Here is a 23,913-nt window from a genome sequence, read left to right as displayed (position 1 = left end):
AACCACAAGTGTTCTTGCTACATAACATAAGGCTCAACCTTGCACTTGAGTCAGAAGCTGTTTCATATGCTGTATTTATTCCAATATCAGAACTCCTATCAGCACAGAAAGCTCCAGAATAAAGTTTGGCTCAGCTTTGTTTCAGGGCCACGCTAAATTATTGAACAATATAGCCCAGTTTATCCCAGTACAATAAATCAGCTACTCATATGCATCAGGTAAAACTTTGTGAGCTTCTCTGTGATCCACTGAGAGTTTCATTTTTATAAGAAAACAAAAGCCAGCTGATTGATACCACTCTCTGGTTTGCAAAATTTTCTTCAATCATGTTGGCCCATGAATACTGCAGTTGGATTCTGGAGTGTGGGATTAAAATTTAATCTGGAGGATCTGTTTCCTAGAAGCAAATATGACCCTGGGACCTATGTGGTGGTCAGATCACTTCTACGGGGATGTTTTAAATATGGACTTCCTTGTGCAGTGGGCTTTGGTTAAATATCACAGAAAGATGGACCTGTAAAACGATAAATAAAAGTTTGCCTACATAAACAGAGGAAAGAGAGCAGAGAATCAATCTTCAAGGCTCTCCAGGCCACCTCTCTGGTATCCTACGCAACTGTACCCCACAGACCCTTGAAACACTACTATAGCAACCTAGGGAATATTGTGCTTCCATAGGAATAATAGTGTTCCACATTCTTTTAGGAGCTTCCAGAGCCATCTGGCAATCCCTCTTTAGTCCTATAACACTAGCAAAATCCTCACCTGACAGCAAAACTGATCTGTTATCTCCCACTGCTGGGGAATAGGCATTTCAAAGCCTCTCCAAATGGAAAAATACAAGCCCAGGAAAATGTCTTAAAACTTTAGAAATTCACACCCTGATTTTATTGATGCCATGATGATTTTTTGCCTTTTTTTTTTTTTTTTTTGCATACCTGTAGCAAACATGGGGTTCAAACAATTCCACATATACCTCTTAGCATGCATACTTGTAAATCCTTAAGTCTGATATTTTAACATAGCCCTGGTATTCTGTTATCCAAGAAGAACAAACACTCTAGAGGCCTTGAAGTTGAAGGCCAGAAAGCCTTATGCTATCTTGAGAAACCATCCGAGGAACACATCCTAGGACTAGACCCATCTAAAGTGGGATAATTCAGGATAGGGGGATGTCACATTATTCATTCAAGCCTCTTATTGGAACATCTTTTTTAGACATACTAATTTGCAAGCTCTATAAAACTTACATGTGACCTACCGTGAGTGTGCATTTCAGCGTATTCCACGAATTCGGAGAATTGTTGCACCATAAGAATCCTTATTAAATACTGAGGTAAAAACCCTTCTATCCCTTAATTGTGTCTGGCTCTTAATTTTAGGACCAAGAAAAAGGCATCATTATGAAATCCTGGTTTGTGTTAACACACCATATCAACAACATCTTTAATTGCTAATTTAAATGACCATAAACAGTATCATGTAGGGAAGGCAACAGAATGCTGAACCAAATGAAAAAAACCTACTCACAGTGGTATCTACATTGTCATGGTCATGGATGGTATCATCCACAGGACTCTCGATGGAGACCTCATGAGGGGGAGGAACATTGGCAGCTGCATCTGAGTTTGAAAGAGAACAGTATTACTTTGTTTGGGTTTGGCTGGGGTTTTTTCTATATACCCAAAGAAGCAGTTCAGCAAGCATAAACCAATAGTCAAATTTGGTTCCTAATCCTATTATCATGACAGCAACAGCACAGGAGACACATGAAGAGCCTGAGGAAAAGTATCAAATACACTAATTTGTGTAAGATGCTAACATTCTGCCTAAGCAGATGTATTTTTGGAAACATGAACTTAAATGCAGTAAAAATGGCACAGAGCCAATTTCTTGAGTAGGATTTTCATGATTCATGAAATAACAAAATATCAGCACATAATCTCCAGATAACAAATGGAATTATAGAGATGTAGAAATTCAGAGTTCTTTTTGAAATCCAAACTCATTAATTTCTCAACTTTCTGGTAATTCAGAATCAGCCTTTACAGCAGTTAGATAAAAACTGACCTCTCAATGTGGTAACATCAGCATCCAAAGGTGGAGTAGGGGTCCCACTAGACAAAAAACAAATCAGAAATTGAAGCTGGATGTGGTAAGATTAATGTAGTAGCTTTTGATATTTCTGTGATTCTGATACTACACCAAGAAGCACATGTGCAGAAGATATTTTTCATTTTACTATTATGCTCATAACTTCATAAAAATTAGGCTTTGCACTATTTCAGTTATGTTTTGCAACTTGGATTTTGGGTCAATTGCATCATGCAACACATCATGTGTGTCTCTGGGTTGCAACCTCTTATATCCCAAATGACCTGGAGTCCCATACAAAAATACATTTTGCCTTCTAGCTGTTCTGTAAAGAAAGCAAATGCAAAGAGATAAAACACAAAGATAACTGGTAATACCCTATAAACCACTCAGTTTTTAAAATACTCCCCAGTGCACTAAAACACCATAACTGCACTGAAATCACTGCAAGAAGATGGATTCTTTTCATCATTAATTTTATTCTGCTCATTTGGAAATCTTCAAAATGCATCAGTTTCCAAACCCAGTTGTGGGATTCACACACACATATAAAACAACTCTGGGCCAAATGTGATAAACATTTCAGAAGAACAATCACATGAAGACTGTCAACCTGAAGAAAAGCTAACAAAAACTTTGACATGACTCTTACAGTAAACCCAAGATGCTTAGAGTCAGTTCTGTAAGCCTGGAGCAACTCTCAAGTTACCAAGAGTAGGAGACATGCTCTGACATAAACAAGTCTTTCCTGAATGAAGGGAAAATTATTTTTTGAATTTTTCATATTGTTAATATATACAACACAAGCTGTAAGACTGGCAGTTCAAGAGCTGGAGAGAAACTGAATGTGAAAATTACTGCAGTTCATTGTATTGAGATATTTCACTTCTAAAGTATCTCCTTTTTTTGTTGGTGATCATACCTGTGCCATGAAACATGCACTGCAGCAAGTTTTCACTCTAATATATGCAATGCCGACCATGGCTCCTGGCCTTGCCAGGTTTGTTTTATGATTCACATACTCTACGACTGGTCTTGCAGTCTATCCTCAAGCAAAACTTCACTCCAACCTCCTATCTTGCCTCCTTCAGGCTGTATGGTCAGTCTTTGAATTACTTCAAAAAAGGCTTTCAGCACCAGCCAGACAACCAGATTCACAGTTGCGTTCTGCAGATACCAGAGCACTGCATATGATCAGAGACCATAGTTTCACTGAGTTAACGTCTGAAACACTTTCTCTCTCTGCCCCTCATAGACACATAAGACTTATGTGCCAATAAAAAGACCTGAAGGCAAACCTGAACAACTTTCTATTTAAGTTAAGAATCCTTTCACTCATCCTTTCCCAGAAGGCACAGTCGAATCCTCCATGTAAGGATTAACTATACCAAAACATAGTTCAGGGAATGTCAAACTGACAGGGTGAGATCTCCACAACAATTCTAAAATATTAACAAAAAAATTCCACATGAACAAATCAGAAAATACTTATTCAAGAGTTTAAGCAGTACCTTCATGTATTTTCTTGCACAAATAAAATCAATGAGCTTCATGCATGCTTTGAGGCATAGCTGTGCCTGCTTCCATCTCATGGACAATGGTACCTGTTTCCAGACAGCATCGTGCAAGACTGCTCTTGAGTTTGCCAATTCTTTGACAAACTCAGCAAACCTTCAAATCATTTCCAAGACTGGAAAATTTTACTAAAAAGTGTAATTTAGACAAGATAGCCTCTCTTAAGGATATTTTCTTAAGAATGCTGGTTATGTTTTAGAGGGATTTATTTTCCTTACTCATTTGTCATCTTAGAACTGTAATAAAAACTATTGCTTAATTATTAATTGGTCTGATGAAACATTTTCCAATTAAGTTCACCTAGCTTCAAGGTGCCTCTTTTACCAGTTTCAATAGGAAGTATAATACATCTATACCAGAGTGTCACCAAATTACAGCATCAGAGCATTTTAGTGCATCATGTTTAATGTTCAGAAGCAAGAATGACTCTGCTTTTCAGGAGAGATGAACCAGACTGGGATTTTTATTTCTTACAAACCATTCAGTGTAACTAGGGTCAGAATATAAAGTCAACAAAAGCAAAGTGATGAATAGCAAAAACTCTGCTATGGGATTTTTAATGTTCTGGTCAGTTCAAGCCTATTCATAGCCATTAGCTGAGTCTTATATCCACCCCCTTTTCTAAAGAAGAGGACAAGAAGAAACATGATTTGCTGTGGTAAGTCCTGATCCCAACCTGAGACTCATGAGACTTGATCAGATGGCCACAGGTTGGTGCTCAGTATTCTTTGAAGGGCCTCCAGGCACTCCTGACCTCCAGCTACTGCCCCACAAGGCACAGGTCACCAACAGATCCCATATTGTCCCTGCCAGCCTTCTGCACATCTGTGCTGCAACTCAGGGCATCTCAAAAGGACCAAAATTACTATCTGACCAACTGAGCACCCAATTCTGGGGTGAGTTAGCCTTGGCCAAGGGCAAAACACCCACCAGCCACTCTCTCACTCCCTCCGTATTCATAAGACAGGGGAGAAAATAAGATGAAAAGCTTCTGGGCTGAAATAAAGCCAAGGAGATCACTCACCAATTACCTCCATGAGAAAATCAGACTCAGCTTAAGGAAAGCAATTTATTGCACATCGAAGTACATTTGGGTAGTGAGAAGCAGACAAACATTAAAACGCCACTTCCTCTTCACCCTTTCCCTGGCTCAGCTTCACTCCTGACTCCTCTACCCAGTGCATGCTCTGCAGGGCCAGCAGCTCCTTCAGGAAAGGTCTGCTTGCTCCAGTCTGAGTCCTCCCTCGGCTGCAGGGAATACGTGATTTGCCATGGTACAGTGACATTGGCCTCGGCATTCCCCATGCCACTGTTTGTTTTTGTTCCCTCTTCCTCTTCCCTGACCATGTTTTCGCCCTCTCTCACACAGGCTTTCCCTGAGCTGCCACTGCCACGAGTGTTGGGTTCAACCCTGCCCATCAAAGCTGTCTGCAACCACCTCAGGGCAGCCCTGGACCCCCACATAGGGAGCCCCTGAACTAAGCTGCTTGAGTTTTTTAAGGAAAAATCCTCAAAGTAGGCAAGAAACCCCAAACAAAATGTTGTGGTATAAATCACACTTTCAAAAGAGGAGCAGTTTACAAATGGAAAGGCCTAATACTCAGGTTCTCAAGTTCTACTTCTAGATCAGATTAATGGTTATAGACACATCAAAGTGAAGTTCTCCAAGTTTCAAAAGTCCAAAAGGACTTTATCACTGACCCCAACAGATGGCAGCTCTCCAAAAGCGCACTTCTGTCACAAGAGTCACCTTGGGCACCGGTTTGGCCACATGGTGACAACCACAGCCGAAGCCAGGCCTTGGGGCAGCCATGGTAGTGCAGAAAGGTGAGGGGAGAGTAAGGCCAGTGTCACGGTGAGAGCTAAGCTTATGTAGCAAACCCAACTCCTCAAGCCATAACAGACCACACTCTTTGTCAGGCTGAGGCAATAAGTATATTCTTACTGGTGCTGGGGGGCTTTTAAATACAAGCCCTCAGGAGCTAACAAATTTTCTGACAGAATTCCAATGCACAGCTGGCTGAAATTTAAAAACCAAGCACTTAAATATCACCTGCTAAACCCCTAATAAATCTAACCAAACCAGTCAAGCACCAAATTTGGTCAAATGATCAGCTATCACTTTTTTCAAGAGGATGAAAATATGAGTTTTAAGGATACTATGCTGTAACCAAGCTCACTTTACGCAAATTAGTCATTCAATACTTTAACAGAGTGATGAGGTTTGCTTTCTTTCTGCCTCATACTTCCCCTTAGCATTTTTCAAATGCCTACTTTATTGATCACCTAAAAAAGCATCAATTGTATTGGAAGAAAGTCCAAGGAAGGAAGTCATTCAAAATGCACATGGCAGTACATATACTGAATTGTCTGAACACACCACTTTTCAAGGTAAACACAGATTCAAATTCTCGCTCACTTGCACTACTAAAAATATTTATGGTTTTGCCCCAGGATAAATCCAGGGCCCACATTTGACTTTTAATTCTACCTACACAAGCAAGCCACTCCAGTTGGAGGGACTGTATTCCAACAAGAGTTTATTGAGAATTTGAGACACAGACATATGAAATGTAATTTCCATTGTCCTACCTGCATGAGTGATTCCCTGGATCATCTTGGCTGAGCAGTAAGTAAAATATAAAAACATACACATATGTATGGAGAGGCAGGAAGGAATATAGACAAGCAGATGTCTAAGCACCAGAGCAAACAACACTGTACTTGTGTTTCCTTGGCAGAAACAAGCAGTTTCAGATCACACAGCTCTGTTAAACACCAGGATCTGGGCAGGTGTCAGACAAGATACATCAGGGCCTAGGAAGCTGATCTGAAGCAAACAGTGCTTATGGACAGCCTAGACATATTAATACAGCAACCACAGCTCACAAATACAGCCTACATTCCCCTTTTTTCAAGGTCCATGGTATGTACTTCTGTGTGACATCAGTCATGTCAGGAGAAGACAAATTCAGTCCACCAAAGCATAAGAGTTCCACTGACTCATGGGCCCAAACTGGTTCTTTATGTGCAGCCGTACTGTGTCAATGAGGAGAAACAACACTCTGGACCTGTCAAATGGGCCATCAGTGATACCATTTCACAGCTCCCCATAAAGTTCTATGAAGGTATTAGTTAGATTTTTCTCTACATTTCTCTTCAAGGTTTAAGACAAACCCAGCTCTGTGGATGAAGAAAATAACATCTTCAGATTTGTATTACATGCTCTGGACATCCACCAGTTGATCCATTATTTATAAGATTGTTAGTCAATTTGAATGTTCTAAAGTCTAACTGGCTATGTTAAGCATTTCCTTTGCTTGAAATATTACTTCAATTCTCATACTGCACAAAGGAGAGAAAATTTTGTTGTCTGATTTTCTCATTTTTTTCAATCACACAGCCTTGAACTAACTAGCATGCAATTTAAGAAGTATTTTTATGCAATTTCAAAATGTAAGACAAAGCCTAATATTCAGATTCTCTTCCTTTTAATATTTACATGCATTTATCTAAATTTTCATTTAGGTAGTTCTTGAATGTTTCATCTCTTTTGGTTCTAATTAAAGCAGGAAAAGACTTTCATATTTGCTACCAGACAGTCAGGAGCACAAAAGAAAATATACAACTGAAAAGGAGCAGTTTGGAACTCTTCACATGTGGTAAAGCTGTGCAGATGATAAAAAAATCTCTGAAATGAGGAATATCACTGCCAAGTCCACAGGCAAACAGTAAGGAAACTCAGGTACATTTCTATGTCACTGCAGGCATAACTGCTGAACTGATAAAACGATCCCAGTGCAGAAGACAAGCTCTTACTCTTTCATGAAGTACACTTAGATTAATAGCACAAAATCCAAATTGATACATCATCAATCATTGCTGATAAAGTACGTATTCTAGATTTGCCAATGTATTTCAAGGCAGAGAATGAGGACAGAACACGGGAGGTCAGGACAAGATTTACTGCAACTAATTTCAGTGGTCTAAGAATCAGCAAGTCCCATCAGAAAGGACACATGCCTCTACATATTTCATTTTACCTTAAAAATGCTTCTAAAGAAGTGAAAAAGTAGTGTGTTATACTCCTCCTCTTCAACTATCCTATCCTCTTTATCTTTTCCTCAGTATGCTGTTGTGCATACAGCACTCAAGCAAGGCTATGACATAAAAGCTCTTGTTTTCCACTGCAACAACTTTGTGTTACTTCTTTGCTTTCAGCTGATTCTCAAGATCTGGCTTTTGAACCCCCAGGAATTAGACAAAAGGACTCTCCTATTGTCAAGAGACAGAGTTCAATATTAAGAGAGAGAACTTCATTATGTGAAGTGCCAGTGGCCTACTGAATAAAGCAATCAGTAAAAGCCTTTAGGTCATGTAGTGCTCTGACCCTTCCAACTGGGGAAAAAAGTACAATATCCACTGCACTACTCTGTACATATCTGGATTGTGTCCTATATATTGCTTTTCTTTTTGAAGTTTTCTCCTTGATGGTACTCAGTTTAATTCCTCAGTTCCTGAAAAGGTCAGGGTAGCTGAGCATTTAACCTCTGTGAATGCATGCTCTAAACCTTACAGGAACAAACTTTCATCCTGCTGGTACGTCACTGTCAGTAATGCCGGATTGGGAGATATTCCAGGAACTAAATTCCAAGAGCACAAGGCACCTTCCCGTAGGCTAAATTAAAGCTATCCCAGCATTTAACTAGATGAAATCAGCTTTTTCCAGTTGGAGAGACACACCATATTGATATCTAGATAGGATTATATGAGTTATATTAAACTACTCAAGTCACAGCTTCAGTTCTATAGCTGTTAATAGCTTTCAGCACAGTTTTGATTTGATTTAGAGAGGTAGTATAGTTGAAATGATAAACAGGTATCAAGGGCCTGTCTTCCATTCCAGATGAACTCCAAATTAAGAAATCGTTTGAAAGAAAAAATACATTTCAAAGAAAAAAATTGTTTCACAGAAAAAAGACATTGGTCAAAGCTTATGGAACAGTTTTTTGTGTTGGGGCTATGCTCTAGAACCTATGGCAAAATTTCTCTTGTTCTTCTCAGTGGGAAAACAGACAGAGAAATATGCCCAGTGCCAGGCCTCCAAAGTGAAATGGCTGCTTCTGCACAGTCATCAAGAGACACTGTATCTCACCACAAGACAAATCAGAGACTTCAGCTAGACCCTCATTTCAGGGCACCATCTGGAGAAGCCTGTCCTTCCCTGGCTGTGTGGGAATCTCACCTGAACATCTCATCTAGATACCCTAGATATCTAGATATTGAGGACAGTCCTGCCATCCCTCGAGACAAGAGCAGAACCACTGTCCATTCTGACACAGGTGGCACAGCTGAGTGACAAGTCAGCTGCGTTCAGATCCTAGCACTGCCCTGCACTGGACCAGCCTCTCTCTGCACATGTGGGTCAGCAGGTGAGAACAGCAGTGCCCAGGAGAGGGAGAACTGCACTCACTTTTCCTCTCTGCAGGAGGGACTTGATGCTGGATTTCCCATCCTGTGCCTTAGAGGCTGATGGTGGTCCTGGGTTGGGCACTTAGGCTAATTTCTTACAGAACATCTTTACAAGAATGTTTATTCTGATCTTTACTGGGAGGTGTGGTTATTGTTTCAGGGAATAACATTGGCTGTTGGCAGTATTAAGATGGATGACTTACTCCTCTTGAGGCAAGGCGTCTGGAGTTAGATGAGACATCTTCTACCCATGACAGAAAATCATGGCTGTGTTTTTTATAGGACTCTGGCTTAAAAACTTCACATCTAAAACCATGAATGCTCTAAGACGTCCAGAATAGTCTTAGAGTAAGTTTGGATTTTATAATGGAAAAATTATTTCTACTAATATCTCCTGATGCTCCATTACTCAGTGCAAATCTACCTGTTTCTGTCACTGCTTCAGTCCTTTATCACCTTCTTTATGCTATAAAACACTACAATTTCCAAGCACAAGACAAATAACAAATTATAGAGGAAAAGATACAGTAAACCCAAAGGTTAAACTGATAGCAATAACAAAGATCCCATCCTAAAACTATAAACTATCTGAAGCAATACATACTGAAATAAAAGCAGCGTATTTTTAGACAGATGCAGCACAGCCCCACAGTAAACTGAGTTTGGTAAAGTTTGTGAGTTGCCTACTGGAACCCCTTTAATGTTGCCATGAAACACTTCATAAGATGGCTTTTGGACAAGTACATTTATCACTCTGATCCACCTTTCAGTCAAAAGTTTTTGCACTGTTCCTTTAGCCCAAGTTCCTTTAGCTCCTTTGCACTGTTAGCCCAATACATGCAGATTCCAGATGCCTTGGTTCCAATTCCTCTCATTTATCTCTACATTTACTAGATTTCCTGAATGATCACACAGAGGGATGCAATAGGTTTTCAAGCTCAAACTTCCTCAGAACAGGTGAATTCTACCCAGCTGACCTGAAAGCTTCAGGGAGTGCTCTTGCCAAAAGGAGCAAGCTCCACAGGACAGAGAGAAACTAACCTCTTAGGAATCACTTTTGCCATTATCATTTCACATTATTAATTTTAACATATGCTGTGGTTATGAAATCACTATGAGGATATCTAATTTGAGAAGTTTGAGGCTTTTCTAAGAAGTCTGTTAAATGATTACTCTTCCTGGCATTTTAGTTACTCATATTTAGCATAACTTTATGTGGCCTGTAAAGCAGAGAATTAAACCTGCCAGTTTTTCAGAGGAGTTCAGCATCAGAATGTTTGGGCTTGAATTACCCTAAAAATAACAGCTTAGATTAAGTTCTGAGTAGCAATTGAGCAATAATAATTTGAGCTTCTTTCCAGTTCCATAAAGGACATGAAAATAACAGGCCAAGTTCAGGTTTGCTTTGGTACAAAGATGCCACAGATCAGTTTTCAGTTTTATTGCCTTGTTAAAAGTGTGAGGAGCCCAAACAACCAAATCCCTTGTAACTGTTTATAGAACACATCTCTTGAAACTCTCTCAAAATAGCATTTCAAAATATTCCATTTTCTTTTTGCTTTTGTAATAATGACCAGGACTACTTGAAAGCCTTTGGGAAAGATTTTCAAGACAAGCAGAACACTAGCATAAGTTACTGTGGACACATCTCTTTCCCAGAATAGATTTCCCCCACTAAACCTCTTCAGGTAAATAGCCTGTGCCTGTGCCTGTGCCTGGCAGCCCGACAGCCAACAAGGTGATGACACACTTAAGCAGAAGTACAAGCCTCAGATTGGCTGAGATATTTTGAGCATGCCAACCATGCCAGGACAGAGGTTCACACGCCAGAACCACCAGATTTCTCCACCACGCTTTTCTACACGTCCTTTTGCACAAAGGTGAATACTGTTCATCATCAGCACACCAATCAGTGCCAGCAGCAGCAAGAACCAGAGAAATGACCATCACTAGCCTTGAGAAAGGGAAAACTACTTACCCACATGACCAATCAGCGCAGGAACTGACAAGAAAAAGAGAGAAAGGTTACAAAATGTCACAGCTCAGCCCTGTTGTTATCTCCAGAGAGAATAAAATGCAAGGAGAACACAGATACTCACTCACCTGCCCATTGCTTCCTTTGTAAAGGCCAGTTTCTGGAAAATAAAAACAAATCCTAAATATATTTGAGTAATATAAGGTGAAAGAAATTGAAATTCAGTTTATACCACTTTATTTCCTTCTGCATGCTGAAATAATTCTATTTTCTGTACTGTCATTTGTTAAGTTCAAAATTTATTTAAAAAGTCCTTGCTGAAAAAGAAATATGTCTGACATTTCCAAAATACAGCTGAAACTCGAGATCAGATAGTGTAAAGAGCATTAGGTTTGTCAGAGGTGCTCTACATTTCTGTATTTTCCTGCAGTATTCTGCAGGTACAACATTCTCCCAATGTTAGAGGATGCCAACAATAAGAACCTTTTAAGCAAGCAGTCTTCAGATATTCAGCATTACTTCTGCTACTTGTCTATAGATTTAAAACCATCTTTTGAAAGTAAAGCTACAGCTTTAAGTTCCAGAGCAGGATTAATCTGATGATTTTGTTTATGGTTATACAAGTGGCAGAGATGATGTTTTTTCATATAGTGGTGTAAAAAGACTAAAAAGAGCTACACATTTCATACTTTTTTCCTCAAAATTGTCATGGCATTAGTGCCGTTAGTTCCAGAGGAGAGTCAGAGATGCTTCTGTGAGGATCACCACGAGAAGTGAAGGAAGTCCTGAGAAATAATAGGAACTGTTGAGAAATAATGCTGTACCTGCTGCTGTACCAGGGTAAAGAGAATATCAAATACTTACAGAAAATTATTGTCCATCCACCAAATTTCTGTTTCTCTGCTTTATGGGATCAAAAAGGGATTGTTTGGGGGACTGCTTATGGGGCTGGCATTCTTTGTATAAACAATGCAGGTATATTTTTCAGTAAAACAACAGGAAGTGAATCAACTCAAGTATCTCCTTTGAAATTAAATTACAATTCTCTTTAAACATACCATTTCCACTTTGCAAACTTCTTTGAAAGACACCCAAATGTATTCAGTGACCTAAGGACTGTCACTCTAAGCTATCCTGATGGTTGTTCCTGTGAAGGAGGGTTGTAAAAAGGCAAAAGAGACCTTTTAAGCAGGTTATCCCGTTCACTCTCTTCACCTGTGTTTTCCTGTGTTTCTAGGAGAGTGAATAAATTCAGCTGTTACTGATTTGGAGCCATGTCAGTGAGTAGCCTTCTCCTCTTTCTAGGACATGTGGGCATTGTGATCACAGCTAGAATGGCAGACAGCCTGGAAATCAGCCAGAGCAGGGCTTGTCAAAATACAAATTTCAGTCAGCTAGACTTTCAGCATGCTCTTTGACCAACATTTATTATACAACTCCATTTAATGAAGCATTTGGTATAAAAAACTAAGGCACAGCAAGACTAGTTTTAAGTGACAAACAAAGAAACCAGGTAGTCTACAGTGGAAACTCTAAATTGGGGCCGCTAAAGCTGTGTTGGACTTCGGGTACTTTTTTAAGGGGTCATTATGCTGATCTATCCAGTGCCTGTAGATTCAACCCTAGTGCACTGGGATTTACAAGGAAGAGAGGGATTGATTCCCTCTCCACAAGATATTGGAAAGTTATCAGTAAGTAGTAGCTCAGTAAAAAGGGTTTGTTCATTAGAAAAGGAGATGCTCTTCCACACTCAGCCAGTCAGGATGATTTGTAGGTGCTTTTAAAACTAACCCCATTTACAACAGGCCTCACACATCTTTTCAATATCTAGTGCTAGTCTGTAGCCAGCAGCTTTACTCACTGCTCCTCAAAGGCCCCTCAGAGCAGAGCTCAGTGCAGTCCTGACTATTTCCTAGAGCAAAGGCATAGGGACACCCCAGTGAGGGGTGCCTGGGCCAAAACTCTATTGCAGGGCAGTCTGAGGAGCTGGTGGCTCCCAAGTTCCCTGAGTCTGGGTCCCTGGACTTAACCGATATCTTGTTATTTCCAAGTCATCTATTCAACAAATTATAAGGAGAACTTACAAGAACCAAACCTGAAATGTCAAATTATTATTTTAATGGCCAAAGTCTAGAATAAGAAACACTACCCAGTCTCCACACCCACATTTTTAATAAGGCATCAAATTACTAAATTCTCATATAATTTCATAGGAAACTAGCACCCCCTATTGCTAAACTAGCATGGTCTGCAATAGTTTGTAGTGTGACTGTCTTCCTCTCTCCCAAATGTTTAATTTGCTTTCCAGCCTGGGATGGGGCCAAGCAATGACATTTGAACTCCATGGCAAACATCACCTTTTCCCCCTAATCAGAAGCCAAGGGCTCTAGAGTTCTAATACTGGCTTGTTTAATCATTCTGGACAGAATAGCCTTTGCCAAAACACCTCACCTCTCTGACTCAGTTCCTTCATTAAAATGGAGTTAGAAATATACCTGCTGCACACAGACTGCAAAGATTATTTAATGTCTTCACCCTTTCAATACTTGAAGTCATCTAAAAATAGTTCTCCAAAACAGCAGCAGCCACACCAAAGCTAAGGAGAGCTTTTACTCACTGAAGCTACCTCCGGCAGGTGCTTTGTACAAAATTAGCTCTCTTGAAGTGGGACCTTCCTGACATTATTATACCAATTCTCCTAAAACTGGGACCTGAGTTTTGTGTCTGCTGCTCTAGAGCTCGCCTTTCTCAACAGTTCCTTTACATAATGAAAAGCTATCATGAAATAATACAAATACATTAAATACAGGCTACAACAATACAACAAATCATATATAGTACCAACAGATGAGCTTCTGTCAACTCATGATCTTGCAGAAAAGCAATTATACAGGACATTCTTGCCTGATCCTGAGAGACTATCATTATGCACAGAAGACAAAATATCCTGAGGGTAATCCCAGGCAGGAGAAAAAGGCAGAGGAAATGTCAAGGAGATCTGAAATAATCCCATATTAGTTTAATCCCATCTGTGTAGTACTCTACCAAGCATATCTGATTTAATCAACCTGTACACCTCATTTACAATAGGAAAGTCATACCAGGAAATGATTCTCTATCTGCCTGTCCTGGTTGCCCACCATGATGCATGGCAGAGCCACACTGCCATGAAGGCAAGGCCACAATGCTGGGGATTATTCAAGGAAATGGAGGACAATGTCCAGAACTGAAGCTACAGAGAGGCCAGAATAGGGAGCAGTGCTTTGAGGCACATCCCTGACAGGTAAGGTCATAATACTGTCTACAGTGAGTTAGAAGAGAAATAGCAGGAGCAGCTTAGTGGAACAAATATTGATTCAACTATGTGCAACTTGAAATGAAGGCTAGACGTATATATATGGCAAAGGTGGAGAGGTTTTCTTTTTAAACCAGAGGAGGCTAAAACTTGAAATACAAAGAATGAAAGTCAGTAGGGGAACTGTAAGTGCATGGATAAGAAAACAGGTGAAGGAAATCTGACATTATAGTTCAAAGGAGGGAAACTGAAAAATTTTTTTTGCATGCATAAGAGGCAATGGGGAATGTGAAAGAGCAGATATGATCTGCTTTTTCTCCAGATTTAGAAGAAAGTAAAGGAGGTTTTCTATGCAAAGAAAGAAAACGTAAAGAACTAGAAAGAGTGGTTAAGACATTTAATTAAACAGAGAAAGAATGATTAGCAAGGAAGGTCACAGAACAGGGGAAGATGAGACACCCCAGATGAGATCTTCCACAGGACCCTGAGGAATACAAAATAATCTGCCTCCATGAAGTATTCAAACAACAGCACTGGGAGTAATGGTTACAAATAATTGGGATGCTACATCCCACCTTGGAACATGGCTCTCAGAATTCAGGGAAATCATTCATTTCACATGGCTAGGTACCCATTTCAGCATGCGAAGAAGGTGTTTCGTTACACTACCCATTCAGGCATCTGCAGGCAGGGTTGCCTTCTCCCCTCTCACCCTAATCTGTCACTGAGCAGTTTGTGCTCCGAACACACTGAAGCACAGAGCTGCTCGTGGGCTGGAAAGTCAATTCTACACAAAAGTACTGCTGAGTCAACACCATTGAAGGGTTTGTATCTTGTCCCAAGAACTTTTCAAGTCATCTTTCAGTAGGTTAGCACCTCCATCACAGTTTCGGAGAGTCCTGGTGAAATTGTCTGCCTTTGATTCTCAGGGAAAGCTCTCCCAATAAACTCCTTTCCACACTAAGTTTCAGCTTAACTCTTGGCGCTCAGACCCACCAGAGTGGGAAGAGTACAGATTTCCTTCTCACCAGCAACCAAAAAAATCTCACACCCTGCTTCCTTTGGAAAGGATTCATAACCTAGTTCCTGTTGTCCCATCCGCCCAACACTGTCAGATATACTTTGTTATAGGGTTGTACAGGAGCCCTCAGCAGGTATGGTTAAGTTTCTGCTCAACAGATTAAGTTGCATGGGGTCCTTTAATGCTTCATTTCTCATAACAGCTTTTCTCAACATCTCTTGTCATCAGACCTGCAAGGAACAACAACCCTTTAAAACTTTATTTCCTGAAATCTGAAATCTGGGGAAATTGAAATTATGGCATATATTACATGCTCACATTGGAAACGTAGAATGCAGACAAAACTTTACACTGAAAGCCCTGCAGTATCAGCCTTTAAGCTGCTTTTTGCTATGGACTCAGGAAGGAGTTCTGTATGCCAGATGTAAATTTTCCTATGAACAGCACGGGTTTGTGCTGCTTTGGCACCAGAGTTTCAATCTCATAGCAAGTCAGCAATGGTTCTTGGCAAACAAATATTTACTTTTGCTTGCATTTCTTCTCACTTGGATTTTCCAAAAATTGTCTAGCACAAGTTGGAACATGGTCACAATCACAGGGCAGAGTCAGGGCAAGTTTGGCAATACTGGAATTCCAGACATACATGTCTCAAAGTACAGAATGGTGTGAATGAGGATGTTACAGAGGATGAATGTTACATTCTATGTAACAGGGTTTTACTCCCCACTGAAACACAGCTACACAGGAAGGAACAAAAGCCAAGTTAATTTATAGGAAGGAATGTTTACATGAAGATTTATACTGAAAAAACCCCACCCTATGGATTGGAATTACCTTTGCCATTTGCATTCCCGTCAGGAATTGAAAAAAGACAGGTTAACAATCTCACAATTTGTAAATCTGCTTAATATCCAAAGAAGTTAGAAGTTAGTTAGTTAGTTAGTTAGGATAAGTGTTCTCATGTGAAGTGTTGTCAGTTAACATGATCACACAAATTAAAATGAAAATTCAAGGGGAAAAAAAAAGATATTTAAAATCATTTTTTATGCTTGGCATGAATATGTCCACCTGCTCCTTCTGAAAATCTGACAGGTGATCTGCTTAAAGAAACTCAGTATATACATTCTGTATTAGTACATACAGAACGTGCATGTATGTACTGATATTACAGGGAAACCCACAGAGGCAGACCTCACATCTCCAAGGCAAAAAAAGAAGTATGAAAGCTGAGACCAGCTGGTCTAAGCTCCAATTGATATCCAGCAAGAAAGCATGTTAAAAGTAAGTGAAAGAGAATTTTTCTCAACACGAGCTAGGTAAGGATGGAGCAGTCATTGCAGCATCTGTGGGAGTGTGACAGTGATTACTGGGGATTAGAGAAAAGGATAAGAAAGACAACCAAGGAGGGAGGCTAATAAGATGGCATGTAATTACACTGCTCAAAACAACACTCCACACTACAACAAAAACATCATGAAAGCAAAAATTTTGCTGAATTATTGTTCATTGAAAGCAAACCCCACAGATTTATTTTGCCTAATTTTCAGACACACTGAACTTCTTTTGAAAGAGAGGGGGAAAATTCAGGACATGCAGCATTTCTAAAAATTAAATTTCACCTTTCAATCTACCAAAAAGTAATGCACAAAGACACTTTGAAATAAGACTGCTGGAATCTGCCAACATGCTCATACAAAAGAAGCAGCAGAGCAATGCTTGACAGTAACAGCCAATGTATACCAAAAGAAAAGCAGAATTGCTTTTATCAGCTGCAGGCTCTAAACTAAACTCTTGAAATTAACCACAGATGAATTGCAGACATTGGAGAGCAGAGGAAGATTAGGAACAAGTGGTATGTAATGAGGAGTGTAATGAGGAGTGTAATCGTCAAACAAAAAATCTGCAGAAATTAATCTTGTTTTTAAGCAATAGCGTGGCCCATGCACACGTGTCACACAACAGAGTCCTGTGCACACAGTGAAACAGTGAAACGACAGCAGCCCTTTGGTGACAGGTGCTCTGTACTTTAGAGGTCAAACCTAAGGAATGGGGGAAAAAATAGCAACAGCTGGTCATGACCAAATGACTGAGCATTCTGTAATGAGAGAGAAACAAAATCCCACTAGTAAAGGAAAGGCTTGGTATGACTTGGTCTTCTTAGCTGGTGGAAGTGGAAAGAACAAGTGAGTAGGACACAAGGCTTTAGAAAGTGTGTTCGGTCCCATAGGCTGAGCCCCAGCTCTTACCACCACATCAGACTGGGGCAAGCAACTAGCTGGAGGAAGGATATTCTTAAAAGCAGAGATGTATCCACTGCATCTGTTTGGACTTAACATTCTCACAGCTGCTTTAAAAAGGTTTCACACTCTGACAAGAATTTTGTGCACAAGCTCATATGAGAAAGGTGAGTCAGTACTAGAGCTAGCAGTTAAATCCACTCTCTGACCCCTGCATTTAAAAATACACCATTGGATCTTTTGACAGTGAGTGACTGGGGGATAGGGTGCTCTTCCTTCAGTCTTTGGTTCAAAGTCAGCTTCTTATTCCAAAAAAAAAAAAGTCACCTGACCAATTTGTGACATTTTGTGGAGCACAGAGGTGACAGCATTTCGTCCTTCTTATCACAGACTAGTCTGCCATCAAATCAGCCCAAGAACCACCCCCTTTTACCAACTGAGCTGAGAGAAAATAGAAGAATGAACAGACTGTTTTCCAGAATACAGCATTGCTGAAGGGAATATATTAATCTACAGGACAAAGGAAACTTTAATAAATATCACTCTTCTGAAAAGATCAAACTCGGAGCACTTTATCTGGCTCTACTGAAATGCTGCAGAGCCATACCCAAAAAGGGAGAGCAGCAGTGGGAAGTTTGATGCATCATCCTGTTTCCAAGAATCATTTTGATTTCTTTTAATAAACCCCCACTACAGATCATCTCACTGCAAAAACTGAACACAAAACAGTTACATGCACTGTGTACATAAAAAAAAAAAATCACACTAATTTTATTTCTCTCTATCTTTTGCAAAGATTTCTAAGGACAAACAGCATCCTAAGACTTCACAGAAGCAAACTTTGACTAGTATCACCTGGGAAGACTAACATGAAGGTTCAGGAAAAAAAAACCCCAACTCTCCATTATCCACAACAGTTTCCATATTCACATAACTTAGTGCACATTCCTAGCACACAAGTCCAATAAAAAAGCAGGAGGGGGAAAGAGTCAGAGCATCCACTCTTACTAAACATTAGTGTTTCTATGGGGTTACACATTTAAGACTTATGAGTTTCATAAAACTACTCATCCATTAGCTTGCAAAAGTAACCTCAAAAAAGATCCATAAGCCACCACACATTTTAAGAAGCGCTTTATCCAGAGAAATTAAGATATCCACTGTATCTTAGATGAATACCAAGTCAAACATTTTACTTTAGAATTCACAGACTCCTGGAACTACATCTTTGTATTCCATTTGAGACAAGCTTTTTTAGTTCGACTTAATATTTCTTTTACTTTCTTTAAGCTAAAATAAACTTGAATCAACAGCAAATATACCAATATATTCAGAATTTTTTTTTTATTGACTTGTTTTGCACTTATACACTGATTTTAACCTGCAGATTCCCATGGTGAGTTACCTAATATTATTTAGGTAATTATTTAGGTCCTGCCTTCAGAGGACACCAAAGTTTTTACATTTATAACTACACTCATTTCAGTCAGGCAGCAGTGCACAGACATCACAGACCCGTAGAACATCAAACAGGCAATTATGCCATAGGGTTTGGTAGCATCAGAACTACAGCTTGGAACTTCCTGCTCCCAAGTGCCATTTGGGCTGAAGGCACCTCAATGTGCAGCTCAGAGCAGGGAGGCTGCTACACACCCCAGGGAAAATGCACCACAGCCTGACCCACTCGTGGGTCTAGACACCACCTCCTTGTCAGGAACACATCTACTGAAGACAACATTCTCTACATCATTGCTGCTTTTCCCTGCATTGGATCACCCACAACTTTGTTTTGGAACTGATCTCAGAACTCCACATCCCAGAGCTGGAATACCCACACCTGAGTGTTTTAAGGGCTCTGTCCATCACTGCCAAATGTGATATGCCAAAGTTGCAGGTTGCAGTGGGACATGATGCCCTTGCCAAGAGAACGCTCCATGCAGCTGCTGCACCCACCTTCACAATCAGGCTGCGGTGCTCCTCAGACTGGCTGAAGTTGGTGCCCATTTCAAAGATACTCATCATGCCTTCCTCACACAGGCTCATCCAGGTGTTATACTCTTCACGCTCCGGCAGTCTGTCCCAGAATGTCTTGAAGACCTCCCAGATGGTTTCCTGGCACACTGAAGGCACAAGAATGGTCTGGCGTTAGTACAACAGGAAAGCTTCTGTGGCACAAGTGGCCAGGCTATTATTGTCCCAATGTTGTAAGCTTGTCAGCACATTAACACATAGAAAACAGTGACCTGACATCTAGATGGAAATGTGGAAAGCATTGAAGCGACTGAAATGAAGATGTGGTGGATCTTCTGCACTCATATTACTTCTCTCCCTGACTTTTTTGAAATAATTAAAGAAAATTTAAGAGAAAAAGAAGACAGCTTGAGAAGACACTTGTCTTTTAACAGTCATCAAGAACAACAGGATTTCCACTGTGTGAAACTGCAATTTGATCAATGAATCGAATTTTCAGAAAACCTAGAAAACCAAAACACTATGGCAAATGTCCTCATAGGAAGTAGAGGTGGAGCTTAAGTTGTGAGAAAGATGGTGGCACTGATCAAAGTCTAGTAAGCTCAGTCGCTAACAATTCCTTTGGACTCACCTTTACACAGGATTTAAAATACGTTTCAGAAATTACAACTGTGTTCATCATTCAAAAAACAAGGCAGGATGATGACAAAAGAATATGCTATGAAATAAGTCAAGCTCTAACTGTACTATACATGTTCACTGACAAAGAACTGGACAGCTCTGAACAGTCAGCCTGAGAATTAAGGTTTAATATCATATACCACACTGCCTACTTTAACTTCCCAACCTTGCACACGCTCTTTTTGCCAGTCAGAGAAGTTGGTCACATGATGCTCAAGCAAGAACCACTCTGTGACCCAGGATAACTCGGAGAAAGATTTATAGGATTTTCCTGGTGTCCTTGAAAAGAGCATCATTGAAAGGCGAACTCTCAAAATCGTTCACACCAAATGCCATCCTGGAGGAGTAGCACACAAACCTGCTTTTTGGCCTTAATCAGATTTCACTACTTAGACAGACAATTCAGCAAAGAAATGCTTTGCATTCTGGGAAAGTCCTGATATCACAAGCAAGTCCTTACAGGAGAATAAACCTATCTCCAGAAACCCATTTTCTTCAATCAGCTTTAAAATTAGCTCTGGGCTGCCAAACCCCGTACCTGGCTGTTATTTCTTCTCGATACTTTGTTTTCCAAATTCCAAAGCTGTTTAAATGTACATATGTAAAACTTAACACTTAGATCATGTATGGAAACGTTTTCATTCAACCACGAGATGGACATTTTTCTTAAATGCAAAGGCCTTACAAATAACAACCTTAATGAACAGTTTCGTGTGCAACACCACCTTTAAAGCTGAGCTGACTCTGGCACATTGGATGGCACCATGCAGAAAAAGTTCTTTTCTTCACCCTGACTTTTAGTTTATCAGAGCAGTTGACACCATTTCTCTGTTGTGGAACTCTACAGATACAAAGACATTTCTCATTTCCATGCCACAGTCCCAGGTTTATGACATGGAGGTTAGCATTATAGCTCATCTGGTATGCATGACCAGAGAACAATGAAGTCCCCAAACTCTGCATTATTAACTGAGTAGTATATTACTGTTCTAGCACCCCTCCAGCATTAGGCAGTTAACTTTATCTGTAAAACACACTAATTTGGAAAGTATTGTCCATGTTTCCAATCAGTGTATGCATCTCTATTAATCAGAAACAAATAACCAAACTGAAAAACATCCACGAACCATCTCACATCCCCCCTCAAGTTACACTTGCAAACCCTTTGAAGCAGAGACCACGTTTCTGTCTGGCCTCTTCACAGACCTCAGGCAATGAGGCCAATCCTGCTCTGGGATTTCTGGTTTCTGCTGGAGCACTAATAACCTTCCTGCAGCAGAATAACATCTGTAATATTCTCTATACCATCCCACTTGTAAGAGCTAGGCATCCAGGAACAGACTGAAGTCTAGTTTCAAACCCAGAAGCCTGCACTAAGGAATATCACTTGCTCACATTTCTTTTGGTGGTACTTGTATCCTACATACCTTTCACTCCAGGTGCCACACTGTGGAGCAACAATCCTGCAATGAGATTACTCCCTGTGGCTGGGATAAGTCCTTCGCAGACTCTCAGTAACAACTGGAGCCATAGCAATAGCTTACAAATACATTGCAGGGACACTGTCTAATCCCAGTTTTCAAATACCTACAGGCAAAGGACTGGCTTTCCAGATGCAAGTAATTGAAGATAATTTTCCTTAATGCTCTTAAACAAGTTTAAAATAAATGTAATGAGACAGTGTCTTGCCCGAATACAAGCTGCTCCAGTATAAACAGTTGTTCCAATCGGCTCCCAATAGATTAAGGATTTTCTGTGTCCTTTCATTTGGAATTAGACACCCCACTGAATTCCAGTACCAAAGTCTTTGTGCCATCTGTGGGCTCCAAGCCCATTAATTAGACCTAAGCTGTCAACACAACCATGTATTCTGCAAAGTGAGGAAATGAGATGTGGATGAGGAGTCATATTTTTTCCTCTCTAGTCTCTCCTATCTAGCTGTTTCCACTGAGGTGAACAGTAAGTTGGACAACATAGTGCAAATTCCTTTGGTATTCTCTTCCTTCCACATAGTCAGAGTTAGTTCTGACACACAGGGAGGGATTAAAAACTCCAAGCAAACATCAACCACAACTGCCATTTGTACACTTCCTGTTAGCCTTGTCCAGGAAACCACACCCTCAGCCTTGGTGAGCCGCTTGCCAACACAGTCACCCTGCAACCTTGTTGACACACAGTCTGTCTTGTCCCTGCCTTGTTTATTCCAACTGGCCAGTTTGTAAAGCAAGGGGTTGCTTTGCAGGACAACAAACCCAGGCTGTAAGGGCTCAACACAAGAACCATCCTCAGATGTGCTTACCTATAGGGTGCTCAAGAGTAAATGGGAGGGCTAAGAAAGACTGAAACAAAATTGTTCTCTTTCTTTCTCATAAATATTTTCATTGTTTTACAGTTAGAAGAGTGTTGCTATTTCAAGCACAGACAGAGAACAACACAATTTATTCAGGGTGGTTCAAATCACACACATGTAAAGAAAGAGACAAGTACAATTCTGTCTTCCACCTCTCCTTCAGGAATTTCAAAAAGGGAGACATTTTTTATCTTGACTTGACATGGCCACCCAGGGAACTGAAAAGACACCAGTGCATTCAAGCTGGCTAAGAAGTGTGATCGACCTTCTTTTAACTTCTTTTAACTTAACTTGAAGCCCACCCTGATGAGTTTTCAGCTATCTGTAGGTGAGGCAGGTTTTTCAAAGTTTCTCAGATTCTTGAGAACTCCCATAAAGAAAAACATCTTTTTCATTAAGTAGATTTGAAGCATGCTGAGATCGTAGAAAAAAGTTAGAGGCACAAAACCAAAGTTAAACAGGACTTGACTGGAAGGTTCTGGTAATAACTAAAACTTACTGTTTAAAATAATTCACTATCTTTCCTTTCTGTTCTTCCAGAAACTTGCCAGTGTCTGTGTCATATACATTACCTAGATATGCTGACAGTAAATGAAGCAACTTTTGACTAAGATTTAAAACAGCAACTCCTTCAAACCTAAATAGAAAATGAAACAAAAGGAGAGTCAGGGGTGACCAAAAAGTTGACCACTGAGCTTTTCAACTAGAAATGCAACTCTTAGTATTAAATATAAAACATTTATAGGAGATAGAGAATGGGGAAAAAATTGCTGCATGAGAGCCTATACTAAATTTCCAGGAGTCCAATAATTCGGAGTTATGATTGAAGCTGCTGGGCAGGTTTTGCATTATGATCTTTCCAGGGTTTCGTTTCTGAAGAATAGCTAAAAATTTCTTAAAAAACAACAAAGCAGGCAGTACTGCCAGTATGAGGAAGAACTTCTGAGCAGACCCAGCAGCACTACCACCTGAAGAGCAGCTCAGTCCTCGGGCCATGTGCGAAGAGCCGCTCTTCCCGCCTGGATCTCACACCAAACTTTCACTAGCCTGCTACAGGGGCACAGATACGTGGGGACAGCATTAGCAACACCAGGCCCTAGAGGAGACAGGATTTGTGATGAGGCCTTTAATCCCCAGCAAACAGTACTGATTAAATGCATCACAAAATCGAGATCAATCTTTTAAGGCAGTGAATTAAGAGTCTTGAAGCTACACATATGTGGGAAGGTAAGCTCCCCTGGA

The 23,913-nt window shown here is 40.2% G+C and overlaps 1 protein-coding gene across 1 annotated transcript in view; it reads right to left on the bottom strand.

Moving 5' to 3' along the window:
• The window catches only part of IMPG2 (interphotoreceptor matrix proteoglycan 2), a 52,679-nt gene that overhangs the window by 20,475 nt on the left and 8,291 nt on the right, over positions 1 to 23,913 (bottom strand). Inside the window, exons 3-8 of the mRNA XM_066175184.1 lie at positions 19,623 to 19,789; positions 11,245 to 11,276; positions 11,120 to 11,143; positions 6,262 to 6,291; positions 2,071 to 2,117; positions 1,531 to 1,622 (exon numbers count right to left, since the gene is read on the bottom strand). Of these exons, the coding sequence (XP_066031281.1) occupies positions 1,531 to 1,622; positions 2,071 to 2,117; positions 6,262 to 6,291; positions 11,120 to 11,143; positions 11,245 to 11,276; positions 19,623 to 19,789 (392 nt within the window). The remainder of the gene's footprint in view (positions 1 to 1,530; positions 1,623 to 2,070; positions 2,118 to 6,261; positions 6,292 to 11,119; positions 11,144 to 11,244; positions 11,277 to 19,622; positions 19,790 to 23,913) is intronic.

Source organism: Chamaea fasciata, unplaced genomic scaffold (genome assembly GCF_029207755.1).
Source record: "Chamaea fasciata isolate MVZ Bird 193981 ecotype frontalis unplaced genomic scaffold, bChaFas1.0.hap1 SCAF_2, whole genome shotgun sequence".
Classification (NCBI taxonomy): Eukaryota; Metazoa; Chordata; class Aves; order Passeriformes; family Sylviidae; genus Chamaea; species Chamaea fasciata.
The sequence above is the reverse complement of the archived record's forward strand: the minus strand, read 5'-3'. Positions and strand labels throughout refer to the sequence as shown.